Consider the following 12,675-nt stretch of genomic DNA (forward strand, 5'->3'; position numbering starts at 1 on the left):
AAAATAAATAATGGAAATAGTTGAAAAATCAATAAGGCAAAAAAGTTAATTATAAAGAGGTAACATACTTCTCATCTGCACTGTAAATCTGGTTTTCCTTCCGTAGACGTACAGCCTCCATTCGACGGTGTCTAAAAAAACAATTATTCACCACTTTAAACATGAAGGCAACTATTTTGAACTTATAATGTAATGAGGGATTTCATAGCAGTCATGTCATTGGGGAAAGAAATTCAACAAATAGACATGAGTTTTTTATGTGTCTGTCCTCTTATTGACAATAAATTGCGTCATCACATTGTCAAAGTAGTGTAGATCCATGAGGTGTAGCCGAGTGCATCCGCATACTGCTTTAACAATGTGATGACGAAATTTATTGTCAATAAGAGGACAGACACATAAAAAAAACTGATGTCTATTCGTTTTTTACAATAACAAAAACGATAAAAACTTCTCATTTTTAGTGATCAAAACAACCAATGGAAAGAGCACGCGCTCTTTGACATCAGCTTTATCTGTCTGACCTCTAATTGATGATAAAAAACAACCAATCAGCGCGTGAGAAATTTGTAAGTTATTGTAAAAAGAATTTTTTACTTTTATTGAAAAATGAAAACTCCTGTAGATGCATTGCTTCTGCCCAACAACATTGGTGTCTGTAGAACTCCTCTAATATAAGTGAAGTAAATAATAAAGAACATAAATGACTAAGGTCCATGGGAAGTCTGCTACATACCTGCTACCACTCATTACAAATCCAGAAGATTCAAAAGATGCAATCTCATCACATGTCAACCCAATTTCACCACGCCGTGGAATACGTTTTCCCATCTTTACATATTCTGCCATAGCTTCACCTTCACCAGGCAACAGTGCGCCTCCAAAGCTAAAGAAAATGCATAGTTAATAACGCACCCAACTTTTTAAAGTTGAAGATATTTTGTGATTGTAAGGGAAAAACTTAGAATTATTAATCAAGTAAAAAAAAGTAAAGTGACTGGTATTGACAATGCATGCTTTACACCCTGTTTTATCAGGGAATGCTCTATTTATAAATAATACTCTAAGCTGAAGAAGCTAGACAGATTAAGAGACATGGAGATCCTGATGATCAAACTGTGGACCTGTATCTCCAAGAACCATGAACTAACCAACTCCTGCTATGCCTCATCATTTGCAAGTATTTCCAAAGGATTCAAATGCCAAAAAGATGGAAGCCATGTTGGTGGTATGAACAACATTAGCTAATGAGAAATCCACCCAAATGGCTGCAATGACTTAATGTGAAAAAGAAGAATCAAGATTTCACTTACTCTCGTAGCTCTGGTGTAGTGCCATCTTGCATTATGGGAAGTGGTCCTACAACTTCACTTTCTTCTTCCTTGTCATCTTTCTTAGCTAATAACGGAATGACAGGATTTTTCTTATGAGAGTTAAGAATAGTGTTCATTGAAGAGGTTGGAACACCCCTGGTAGAACTCACCCTGGGAGTCATACCCATAGGCACCACATGAAAATCACAAGTAAATTCTTTCTTATTGAAAAACAGTATACTTACATTTTATTTGCTTTTTCTCTACAGTAACTTTGTCTACACTTGCCTCCTCCCATTCTAGTTCTGATCCATCTACAATAATTAGTTTGTAAAGAGAATAGTTGTAAGGAGCATTGAATTATACGGAGCAATTTTCCCTGTAACTTGTCTCACAACAGCGTTGTGACCACAAGTTGCATAGAGCATTGCAGCCTGAAGTGACCTACAGCACAATTTGAAAAATGTTACAAGGCAAGTTGCAGCAATCGCTATGAAAAGTTGAATTTGTTTCTACTTTTGGCAACGATTGTGTCTCCGCACCCTGTAGAAACTCTTGCAACTTTCGTTACAACCCTGTTGTGAGACAAGTTGCAGAGAAAATTACTTTGTGTAATAATTGCACCTTTAGGTAACCGTTTACTCTGGAAAATTAAATTTCAATGAACACAATAGTCATAATCATGGTCATGATGAAGAATTATTTAATGTTTATTAACAATCAACATCAATATTACCTGAAGATTCTTCCTCGCTTTCACTCTCACTTTCCTTTCTCTTCTTTCTCTTTTTTGAGTGTTTCCTACTGCAAATAATCAATAAAACATCTGTAATGCATGATATATAATGTGGCCCCATCATATCCACAGGAAGCCCAGTCCCTAAACATGAGGCCACACCAAGGTGAACTCACAATGAACTAAGGATTAATCAAGGCATGTTTTAGTCACAATTAGTAACGATCTCCACTTTCATGTCTTATGAAGATACTAAAATAAATGTTACCTCTTTTTTGATCTATGCTTCTTCTTCTTCTTTTTACTTGATTTCTTATGCTTTTTCTTTGGTGCTTCTTCTTCACTCTCACTATCTGTGTCCTTTTTGCCTTTGTGAATGAGAAAATAAAAGTGATAAATACCAGACTTAAATACATATGCATTAAAAATACAGGTATTTAATTTTGGTATTGGTTATATATACCAAAAAGGGCAAAAAATAGAGAGAATTCTTGGTTGTGAAAAAGGAAAATAGCTTGCATACTGTAGTAAGCCCAGGGCTGGTTGTGAGGTGAAGGGAGCAGGGTGTTTAGAGAGTCTGGACCCTTTATTCCCCATTCTCCCTTGTTCTCCTTCCCTCGGTATTCCATCCCAACCCCTTTTCCATTTGGGTTACTATATAAAAATGGAAGAATGTATGAAAAATTACAGTGTCACATTGTGTGATAATAAATAAATAAACTGTTCTGTAAAAGGAGTCTATGATCGTATAACTTACTTTTTCGGCCATTTGCTAATGTAGGATGGAGCCTTTTCCTTTCATCATCAGAACTAAAAGATGGAACATAACAACCTCCTTAATACATGTAGTTGAAATGCTTTTTTTTTGTTTTGATCCTAACAAAATTATTAAAGATTATGTCTTCTGAAAAACTTAATGCCTTCTTTATCTCACAGCACAGTCCATTTGATTAAATACAAATTTAGACACTTCTCAAAGGTGTTTATTTTCAAGGGAATAACCTTGGCTGCTGCTGAGTGATGAAAGTCAATGATATAGTGTATAATTGTTTCAACTTACTCTATTGGCTGTTCTCGTGGAACAGGCCCCCATACCTCAGGGACACCATCACTCATTATTTGTTCTCTCATTGCTCTGCGGCTGTTAAAAATAAGACATTGTTTATCTCATGCATTTATTAATAGCTACAAAAATCTGGCATCCACAGGGGTCACAGAGCACCCAAAATGTAGGTGGACTAAGATTGGAAAATATATGAAACTAGTAAAGTGTATTTGTGGGGGGGAAACACAGGGGAGAAGTTGTTAAAGCAATAATTATGTGCAACATTTCAAAGTTTATATATTACCGTTCCATGGCGAGCTCTTCAGATGATTTCTGTTTTTTTCTAAAACTGAAAATCAAAGAAAGCTCATAAGCTTATGTTTGTAACATTTTAGCCCTATACATCATTTGGGAGTTTTTGACAGTCAATGCTTTAATATATTATCTATTACTGCTCTGTTGATACCAAAACATTCAATATTCAAGATATGATGCCAGTAGATGCTATTTAGAATGAATTTAAAAGGAATTAAGGTTACAACATTAAAATTCAAGTTATTATATTTCTACGTACTGTTCACGTTCTAAACTATGACTTCTGCTTCTGCTTCGTGAACGAGACCGAGATTTTGGCCAAGAAGGCGACCTGGATCTTGCTTTTCGATGTCTCCGAGAATGTCCAGGACTTCTGCTTCTGTGACGATGGCTGTGGAGTTCTTCTCGAGTCATTTTGGCTTACAATACAACGAAAAAATACGATACTTGACAATAAAACTTTCAAAACGTTTTTGCAGAAGTAACTTTGGCCGCGCTTGCATGGAAGTCTGAAACGAGTAGTGCCATACCCCACGCGAAATATAATTCAATTGGATGGAACGCCTGTCGGAAACTGCAGAGAAAGAGAAAAAACAAAATGGAAGGTTGAAATGTTATTGAATCATGAATAGAAAAAAACTGCAAAATAACAAAACACATCGTATTTTTATAAAGTGATACAAAATTTTATACTGCCGTGGCTTTTGAGGGCTCGGTTGTCGTTGTTTTTTTAAACAATTGTGCCGGGAATTGTGTCAACAACAATGGAAGAACATATTGGAGGGTGTTGTAAATGTCATTCCTCGTCAAGTTATGGCCAAAATATGTCCGAAATGGATTTCGCACGAGGCGTCTGGACCGCAGCGATGGACGGGGAATTTGAAAAGGTCGAGGACTACCTGAATAAGGGAGGTGACCCCAATGCTGTTGATAGTTCCGGTTACACTGCGCTGGTTTGTAGATAATAACTTGGACACCAATTTTTCCAATTGTGTGGTTAATTATTTTCAATGTTTGAACATAGTAATTGGTTTAATTAAATATTATTACAAAAGAAATGATCTTCAGAACCCAAATTTTTTGAGTGCACAATATACCAGAGGGATATGATATGATGGATTTAGTATTTACCTGTGACTTGCTTATGCATGTTGCAGCATTATGCAAGCCGCAGTGGGCATTTTGCAGTTTGTGAGCTTCTTCTAATGAAGGGAGCTTGTGCAAATGCACAGACAAGGTCTGGCCAAGTCACGCCACTACATAGGGCTGCCTACTGTGGACGTATTGGAGTTGTAAATCTGCTCCTTCAGCATCAAGCAGACCCTACACTTTGTGATACTGATGGACAAACAGCACTCCATAAAGTAAGCTGATAGAAATTTGAATTTGCATGCTTATCATTTACTGCGTTTTTTTATATTCTACAAATACCGACATTTCAATGGCTTTTCGTGAAATTTGTTTATCACTGCAGTCAGTCAAGAACATAAAAGGTACCACCTGATTATTTTTATTGACGGCAGTGAAATACCAAATTTCAGTTGCAGCTCGCAATTACTGATTCCGCAAAAATTTTGAAAACTGCAGTAATACCTCCTTCCAAGGATACTAATGATTATTAAGGTGCAACTGATTGTTTGAAGAACCAAATCCTCTAGATATGGGTACTTATATTTTGATCACTTTCCTATTGAAATGATTACAGAATTTAATCTTCATTTTGTACAACATTTCTTGGCTCATATCACAGGCTTCTGAAAAAGGTCATAAAGAAATAGTTCAATTGTTGGTGGACAGGAATCCTGGGTTACAGCAGATCAAGGACAACAGGGGAAGAACAGCATTGGATATCATCCCTCAGGGCTAAAAACAACAGCTGGCCATGGACATGTTAGCTGGCCGTTTTCTAGTCATGATAGCTGGCCAAATTAGCTCGGTCAGTTTCTGGCTCAAAGTTAAGTTACTGGTCGAAATGACCAGCAAGGCGAAGATTTGATCAGATGAGTTCCAATTCTATTCAACGATATATTTATGTATATGCTTTCAAGATTATCTAGAGACTGAAAGCCATATTTTCCTTTAGGCTATACTAACCCACTATTAAAGCCAGATTGAGTAGCTGTATTAAAATTAATAAATATCTGAATTTTAATCCTAGAAAGTCTTCTTTTACTGCTCAATTATATTACTTCTAAACACTTCTGAACATGCCATTCAAATCCATATGGGTACTCTTGCACAAGAATGCACACTTCGCTAGAACTGAGACTACAAAATAAACCAAAGGCATTTTATGACTGGGGTGCACAGGCAACCCAGTAAAACGTTTTTAATTTTCGCCATTTGAAAAGCCATGGATAATCTTAATGCATAGCATAAACATGCCCAACTTCTAAAACTTGTTTTCCTCTTCTAAATGCCCAAATTTAGAGTGTTTTTTAATTTTGGAAAATCAGGAACCGTACATAGCTGGAAGGGACTGGACTTTACTTGCTGGATTGTACGGAATGTATACGTTTTTTTTACGCCGTATTTGCAGCATCATTGTATATAACTTATGATTGTATCCAAAATTTTGCACAAAAAAAAAACAATTTTTTAAAAAATCTTTTGAATCGTGGCACTGGTTGAAGTCTTGTGAAGCCGGTCAGCGGCAAATGTTTTTCAAAGGACTGTAAACATAATTTGTATAGGTGACTCTGTGGATCGTAACAGAATTTTACGAATAATTTTCCTCCATTAAAGATGCTTTTAAGATAAATAAATTTGATGTTATCTGGATGTGACTGGAATAGATTGATTGTGACTGAATAGATTGCAAGTGACTGGGCCTCAGTCAGTTACTCAATCTTGAATCAAAAATTTTTTTCACCTTTTGATTTGGCACCTTTTGATTTGGATAATCTTAATGTATAACAAAAACATACCCACCTAAAACTTGTTTTCCTCTTCTAATTGCCCGAATTTTGAGTGTTTTTTAATTTTGGAAAATCTGGAACTGCACATAGCTGGAATGGACTGGGTGGTTGGCTGGATCATAAGGAACGTAGACGTTTTTTTACGCCAAATTTGCGGTTTTTATAGTATTTAATGATATATTTATGTATATGCTTCAAGATTAACTAGAGACTGTAAGGCATTTTCCTTTAGTCAGATCACGAAGCATAAAGAAGAAGAAGAGTATTAAGATCAGGCAATGTCTGGGTTAATTGCTTGTGACATAAGTACTGAACTGTACTTGTAATACTTAAAGAAATATTCTAAATGTTTTACAATAATGTTGGTAAGCTAACTTCCAGATTACTATTGCTACATTGCCTAAATAGCAATATAGCAAAGCATGGTGCTATCAATTCAAATATAATTTATACAAGGTCTCTCAGTATATATTGTACAATGTAAAATAATTGTTATGTAATGTATCCATACTATTCGCTGGACATCAAAAGCCAGATCATTTCTAAAATCCTTCTGATTGGTCAGTTATCTTAGAGGGTCTTTCCCTGCTAGCAGAGTCCTCTTTCTCTCCCTTCTTTTAGGCAGTGAAGAGGGAGACTCTGGCGATGTAGAGCGTTTTGTTTGATAAACTGCCATTCACAATCATAGACAAACAAAACCAGTTTTAAGACCAGTTTTTAACGTGTTACATGTAGTGCGCATGATAATATGTAACACATCATGGCACTAAACGTTGTTTGATGAGAGCTGCTGTCAAAACCATGACAGTGTTGCTAAGTTACACCACGCAGGCATCACAAGTATAACGTCCTACATCGGCAGTCTATTTTTTTCACTCCACCAAAACAAAAGGAAAATAGGCTCTGCTAGCAGGGAAAGAGGGCCTGTTCAAATGAGATGAAAATTACCAAAACATTTAAAGAAATGTCGAAGAAAACAGAGAATCAAAATGTTGCAAAGTCATGATAATTGAGCATCACAACTCTGACAGTTCAGAGAAAAACTTTCACTAGTTTGTGTTCTTATTCGAACATAACTAGATATGAAAATTACAAGGGGTTCTAAGTTATGGCAGTATTTAACTTTGGTATATATTCATTTTACATAGCCAAATAAATTGTTCAGTATGTATTAATGAGGTTTTTTTTGTATCTCTAGAAAAGATGGCAAAATATTTTCTGTGGCTTGTCACCAGCTACCACTCTGTGGTATATTTGAAAACATTGCTCTTCCTCTGTGATTAAAAGTGTAAAATGATGGTCTGTTTCCTAAAGACTCCCAAGATCTGAAAGAAGAAATAGAAATAACACTTAAATAAATATTAATTATTACATAGATTTTTTTATTAAAAATTACTGGCCCCCATGTTTGCACTGGCCTCTCTCCCTCCCTGTACATAACCAGTCCCTAATGTGTCAAATATGGTAGTATTAATCCATGCGAGTGCTATAATCCAGTGATTTAATCTTACTTGCTAGCCATTTCTGCGGCAGCACGGATCTCCTTAAACTCTCCTGCTACTAAGACTACTCCAATACATCCAAGTAACATGCCAAGTAAACACTGGATGTAGATCTAGAGAAATCAAAGTGCAAAGCATGAGTTAACAAAGGTAATGGTTAACAATGAATATAAGGGTCTAGGCAATCACTTGAAGAACTCTTCAAGGTCATCTAATTTATATTCATCCAACACCCAGGGCTTAAATAAAAAATGGCCAATCAGTCAATGGCCATGATCACAGGCCACATTAGCTTTAGCTTAGTCATCTCCTTTTTGGCTAGATGTTAATGGTGAAAATGACCAGTAAGACAAATTTCCGGATGTTATTTTTAGCCTTGAACAGCATTGAAAATACAGACAAAAACAGAATGCAGTAAAAGCCATTGTATTGTATATATACTTTAGTTATACAATGTTTTCGTGTGGTATTGATAGTTTTCAACCATTCCCAAGAGAATGAAATAATAAGACATGGCAGCCATGTTGGAGGATATATATCAAAAGAATTCATTGACAATTCTTTTGTTAAAGTCCTCCAACATGGCCGACGTGAAAACCATCAATACCATAGACTACCCCACACATCGCTTGCACTTTCTAGTTGTACACAGAAACTAGGCAGAGGTGGGTTAATTTTAACTCCCCCCCCCCCCCCCCTCATACATTATGAACGCAGCCTAGAAATTACAAGTGACTCATGATATATTCCATGGTATGGCACTCAACACACATGGAAGCTAAAAAAAATCTTATTCTACGATCTCGACTTACATCAATTGGTAAAGATGTGAATTCCTCCTCTAAAAGCTTGTAATATGTTCTACCTAAAGTACGAAAATAGAAAACCACATTACTTCAGAGCCTACTCTTTACAGGATATAATTAGCTAAGTTAAAATTAACCGTAAGTTAAGATTAAGTCATGTAAAGTGTCATGCAGTGAGACACATGTGGAATAACTTACACTGAACAGCAGAATATCCAGCATGAAGAATGGCTATCAGGCCAATAAACACTAATATACGTCCTAATATAATCATTTTCGCGCAAAACAAGTCGTCTAATATCAATCTTTCAACCCAAAAAGATGTCGGATTTTTTTAGCTTTCTTGTTGATCTTCATGACTCGCCATCTTGAAAGACTAGAGCCTGCAGTCCATGGACAAGCGGGTATTGACTCTAGTGCCAGTCCCTCTCTGTGGACCTAATCCAAGATGGCGCCTCCAACAAGAAGACGAACAACACAAAGAGGAAGCGATGAAAATGAACCAGAACAGGTGCAATTGGAGGGCGATTTCTTTGAGTTTGCGTCATCAACGTGGTATGCCTTAATTCTATCTGCTGTGACCTTATTTTGGGTAAGTTTTTCATGCTTCTCTACAAGCCCAATATAACGATGGTATGTCATGCATATTATTTTCACTGCTACGCTTGAATACCACCAATCGTTTCAAGCTACTGCAAATTTTTCATTTTCACCACCCATAAAAACTTCCCCGTTCACCCCCGGAGTCACCCCCCCGAGAACAATCTCATGTCGTCTTTTTTGCCATATGTCTATACATCTATATATCGATAAAGATGTGTTGTCATTTCAGATGGTTTGCTTTCATCCTGACCTTATTCCATATTCATCTCTTGGTCCCATTGGGAACTTCCTTTTCTACCTCAAAGACAACTATGCAAAGGCTCTTGAAGCTGGGTAAGTTATCACCAACACAAATTATGGGATATTATTTTTTAAACAGGAAGCAGAGAAAAGAATTCCGGGGATGGTACAAAATTAACAAAAACAATTACAAAGAGTACATTTGCACACCACCAGAGCCCAGGCTGAGCAAAGGCAAACTCCAAAAGGTGGTATAGAGCTCTAAGGGTTTTTTTTAATATTATTCGATATAGTTTCAGAATAATGGTTTTGATCCATGCTACAGAAGCTTTTGCATCATACAGATTGTGTAGGTAAGTAAGAAAAGCTCATAATCATATTTTTTTCCTTTTAAAACTCCTGTAACTGCTTGAGAAGTATGCTAATGTAAGATCTAAGAAAAGTAAGAAAAGTAAAAAAGGAGCTTTTTAAATAAGTTTTCCATGATAAACCTTTGATTAATATTTTAGGCAGCTGAAATTTTCCATGAAGACAACTATGAAGTGGACAATACAAACCCTCTTTCTTGGCTTCGCATCGTTTGGAATCATTCTTAAATATTATAATTCTAGGCATAATGTTCCACAAGAGAAGGAAAAACATTCATAAGTATTTAATCATGTAGTCATTATAGCAATGATCAGGGATTTTAAACTCAAAAAAAAACATTCAATTTTCTATGGTTCAGATAATTCCATTGTAGCATCATGTTGTGTGTGTGTGTGTGTCTGTTTGTTTGTTTAATTTTATAAGTCTGTATTCGTGATTCTTGGGTGTTGGGATAAATGATCAAGGCAAGGCTGATCAGCAATGTCTAGTTTTGGTAGAAGACACAATTTGAATGAAGAGAATGAATGTTACATGGGTAACAATAACTACATCAATTTGCACTATGACTGACATCAGTGCTGTAAATATGCTGCACTTAACCTCATAAAGAAATCATACTCAATGCTTTCTTTGATTATGATTTCTGGGTTTGTGAGGTGCAGGAAATAACAACATCAGATAAACAGGCTAGCTCAGGGACTAAGTGGGAGGGATGTCCTCCCACCTTCCTGGACAGCTTTGTAATATGGCTAACTACTTCCTGGTGCTTGTACTCATTAACGTCAGATTTAAAACACCTCAGGTCATTAAATAATGCTGCTCCTAATCCAGTGTATGTTTTTGTCTACATGCAAGATAATAAAATGTTGAATAAGAGATTTAATTTTACAGTCAAACCTGCTCATGTGTTCTTATAATGGTTCAAAGATTCATTTTATTATTGGTAGTTTGATTTCCATCTTGCTTTGAAGCTTGCATTAATGAACTGAACATTGCAAATTTGAATAATGGGCTCGGATTAAAGCTTATTTAGTTCTTCACAGATTCTAGAAAGCTAAAATTATTTCTACAATTGTAGCTACCATTTTAAAGTTATTTGTGTGGTGTTTTTTGTTTGAAAAGTCCTTTTACAAATGAACATTTTGATGTTTTGAGGTAAAGACCAGGATTGAAGTTTACAACGTTTCCAAGCAGGATGGAAATCCAACTTCCAATAATCAACTGTTACATGTGAAAATAGTAAACCCACAAAGATTAGCCGGGATTACAGCAAGCAAGTTCCTTATTTAGTATTTTTTTCTAAAATGGAGTAGTTTTGGATACGAAGAAGTGCGTGCGCGTTCTCTGGGCTCTCATGAGATGCGCCCCCAAACAATTGCAAGGCAACTGGAATAAAGATACGTCACCTGTTTTATACTAACAATGGCTCATTAAGGAATCATTCATTGCTTTCTGTAGAGGCCAGGAAGGAGAAACGAATAAATATATGAAGAAATTAGCAGGAACTTCAATTTATAGCGATTCTTGCAGGAAAATATAGCAGTAGTAAATTCCAATCCGTAGAAAGATCGCTTCAAGTTTTTAAACAGTCGAATATTTGCAAAGAAGTAAAGAAAAGCAAAACGTGAAAAAATGTTACGCGGGAACGAAGATTGAGCATTTTAAATTAACGGAAACCAAAAGCCGGAAATAAAATTTGTTGCTAAGTGGAGTATTAATCCCTTGAATCGATAAAAAAAATCACTCTTCCAATGAGCTACGAAACGAAGTTGAAGGTAAGAAACCGAAGTTTTTTTCTTATAAAAAATGCAATAATTTCTCAGTCATGTCGCAAAACCTGACAAATATCAGCGATGCCATAAAAAGATTTCCATGTCACCCGGGAAAAGATCGTCAAAGACATTCGCAGGAATTTAGTTTTATGCAAAAAAAATTCTGATATGCTTCTTCTGGTCCCAATCTGGGATATAGACCTTGGAAACGTAGCTACTTACAAGTATCGAAGCGCTTATTTCTTCAGGAGAGGAACTCTTGTTTCGTTTATCGTTCTCCCGTTTTTTATCGTCAATAATGCTGTAGTTGGCATAGTTACCTGCTCTGTTATTAAACACAAGAATAAGGTAAGGTTACTTCATGCCAAACGAATAAATAATGTCCTTTTTTCACGAGGGTAGCACTTAATAGCCAGTGGCTAACAAACCTGTGGCCCTCATTCCATGATCGAATTGGAATTTAGGAGTTGATTTTTGCGGAGGGAGGAAAACCGGAGAATCCGGAAAAACCCTCGATGCACAGGAGAGAACCAACAAACAACTCTACTCATATACAACACCGAATCTGGCGGGACTCGAACTCGGGTAGCATTGATGAGAGGCGAGCGCTCACACCGCTACGCCACCAATTAAAATTTAAATTGAATCTATCAACGTTGATAGGAACGTATGAGCTGGTTTGACTTCACGAGTAGCGCGTCGAGAAAACCCCATCAAGCCACCTTAATAGGACCGCGCGCGCTTCTGACACTAGAGTCATATGACCGCCTTGTTCAAGGTTTTCATTTCGATATCCACCACGGATTACTTTTTTCCCCGCCAATCAGTCGCAGCAGGGGGAAGGGCGGACTCGGGTACAAGGCCATCGAAGGCTTTGCCTTGTAGGAGGCCTTTTTCCGTTTTAATAAAGTACATGAACAAAGGTCTCTTGCCGTTTTGCCGCTGGAGTTGGAGTTTAAAAGAATGCGCAAAGCTTTGACACACTTATATTGAAAGTGTTGGCGTTTGATCAAATAGCCCCTATTGTCCCCCCTATTGTTCTACATACTTTATTTA

The 12,675-nt window shown here is 36.6% G+C and overlaps 5 protein-coding genes across 7 annotated transcripts in view; 3 read left to right on the forward strand and 2 right to left on the reverse strand.

Annotated features, from left to right (window-relative positions):
* LOC116291816 (uncharacterized) overlaps positions 1–3,900 on the reverse strand; it is a 4,722-nt gene extending 822 nt beyond the window's left edge. Inside the window, exons 1-10 of the mRNA XM_031699030.2 lie at positions 3,669–3,900; positions 3,399–3,443; positions 3,110–3,190; positions 2,807–2,859; positions 2,318–2,417; positions 2,050–2,117; positions 1,559–1,627; positions 1,314–1,398; positions 737–886; positions 69–131 (exon numbers count right to left, since the gene is read on the reverse strand). Coding sequence (XP_031554890.1) covers positions 69–131; positions 737–886; positions 1,314–1,398; positions 1,559–1,627; positions 2,050–2,117; positions 2,318–2,417; positions 2,807–2,859; positions 3,110–3,190; positions 3,399–3,443; positions 3,669–3,823 — 869 coding nt within the window. The 5' untranslated portion in view covers positions 3,824–3,900. The remainder of the gene's footprint in view (positions 1–68; positions 132–736; positions 887–1,313; positions 1,399–1,558; positions 1,628–2,049; positions 2,118–2,317; positions 2,418–2,806; positions 2,860–3,109; positions 3,191–3,398; positions 3,444–3,668) is intronic.
* Positions 1–8,249, forward strand: part of LOC116291814 (retrovirus-related Pol polyprotein from transposon 412) — a 15,626-nt gene extending 7,377 nt beyond the window's left edge. Inside the window, exons 2-3 of one of the 3 annotated variants that reach the window (XM_089026213.1) lie at positions 465–569; positions 1,583–1,993. The gene's annotated coding sequence lies outside the window, so the exon portion shown is untranslated. Of the gene's footprint in view, positions 1–464; positions 570–1,582; positions 1,994–7,525 lie in introns of those variants that run through there. The other 2 variants (XM_089026210.1, XM_089026211.1) reach the window with 2 other exon arrangements.
* LOC116291817 (cyclin-dependent kinase 4 inhibitor B) lies at positions 3,880–7,502 on the forward strand. The gene is made up of 3 exons (XM_031699031.2): positions 3,880–4,362; positions 4,567–4,773; positions 5,160–7,502. Exons 1-3 carry the CDS (start codon positions 4,174–4,176, stop codon positions 5,274–5,276), a joined length of 513 nt encoding a protein of 170 aa, XP_031554891.2. The 5' UTR covers positions 3,880–4,173; the 3' UTR covers positions 5,277–7,502.
* LOC116291819 (ER membrane protein complex subunit 5) lies at positions 6,478–9,007 on the reverse strand. Its single transcript, XM_031699034.2, has 4 exons — positions 8,834–9,007; positions 8,642–8,694; positions 7,839–7,942; positions 6,478–7,652 (listed from the first exon to the last, which is right to left on the reverse strand). The coding sequence occupies exons 1-4, from the start codon at positions 8,907–8,909 to the stop codon at positions 7,556–7,558; spliced, it is 330 nt and encodes a 109-aa protein (XP_031554894.1). The 5' UTR covers positions 8,910–9,007; the 3' UTR covers positions 6,478–7,555.
* Positions 9,008–9,036: 29 nt separating this feature from the next.
* On the forward strand, positions 9,037–10,730 carry LOC116291818 (transmembrane protein 254). Its single transcript, XM_031699032.2, has 4 exons — positions 9,037–9,227; positions 9,468–9,571; positions 9,772–9,831; positions 9,988–10,730. The coding sequence occupies exons 1-4, from the start codon at positions 9,084–9,086 to the stop codon at positions 10,124–10,126; spliced, it is 447 nt and encodes a 148-aa protein (XP_031554892.1). The 5' UTR covers positions 9,037–9,083; the 3' UTR covers positions 10,127–10,730.
* The last annotated feature ends 1,945 nt before the right edge of the window (positions 10,731–12,675 follow it).

Source organism: Actinia tenebrosa, unplaced genomic scaffold (genome assembly GCF_029948245.1).
Source record: "Actinia tenebrosa isolate PJP-AT-01 unplaced genomic scaffold, QUT_ActTen_1.0 PGA_scaffold0__85_contigs__length_37466705, whole genome shotgun sequence".
In the NCBI taxonomy this organism is placed as follows: Eukaryota; Metazoa; Cnidaria; class Anthozoa; order Actiniaria; family Actiniidae; genus Actinia; species Actinia tenebrosa.

What these genes read in the sequence shown, in the direction of transcription:
- LOC116291817 (XM_031699031.2), top strand. Translation starts at nt 4,174, where the DNA reads ATGGAAGAACATATTGGAGGGTGTTGTAAATGTCATTCCTCGTCAAGT. An exon ending in GTTCCGGTTACACTGCGCTG is followed by an intron (nt 4,363 to 4,566) that starts GTTTGTAGATAA and finishes TGCATGTTGCAG; the next exon opens with CATTATGCAAGCCGCAGTGG. An exon ending in GACAAACAGCACTCCATAAA is followed by an intron (nt 4,774 to 5,159) that starts GTAAGCTGATAG and finishes CTCATATCACAG; the next exon opens with GCTTCTGAAAAAGGTCATAA.
- LOC116291819 (XM_031699034.2), bottom strand. Translation starts at nt 8,909, where the DNA reads ATGATTATATTAGGACGTATATTAGTGTTTATTGGCCTGATAGCCATT. An exon ending in TCACATCTTTACCAATTGAT is followed by an intron (nt 7,943 to 8,641) that starts GTAAGTCGAGAT and finishes TGATTTCTCTAG; the next exon opens with ATCTACATCCAGTGTTTACT. An exon ending in GCCGCAGAAATGGCTAGCAA is followed by an intron (nt 7,653 to 7,838) that starts GTAAGATTAAAT and finishes TTCTTCTTTCAG; the next exon opens with ATCTTGGGAGTCTTTAGGAA.
- LOC116291818 (XM_031699032.2), top strand. Translation starts at nt 9,084, where the DNA reads ATGGCGCCTCCAACAAGAAGACGAACAACACAAAGAGGAAGCGATGAA. An exon ending in CTGCTGTGACCTTATTTTGG is followed by an intron (nt 9,228 to 9,467) that starts GTAAGTTTTTCA and finishes TTGTCATTTCAG; the next exon opens with ATGGTTTGCTTTCATCCTGA. An exon ending in GCAAAGGCTCTTGAAGCTGG is followed by an intron (nt 9,572 to 9,771) that starts GTAAGTTATCAC and finishes TATTCGATATAG; the next exon opens with TTTCAGAATAATGGTTTTGA.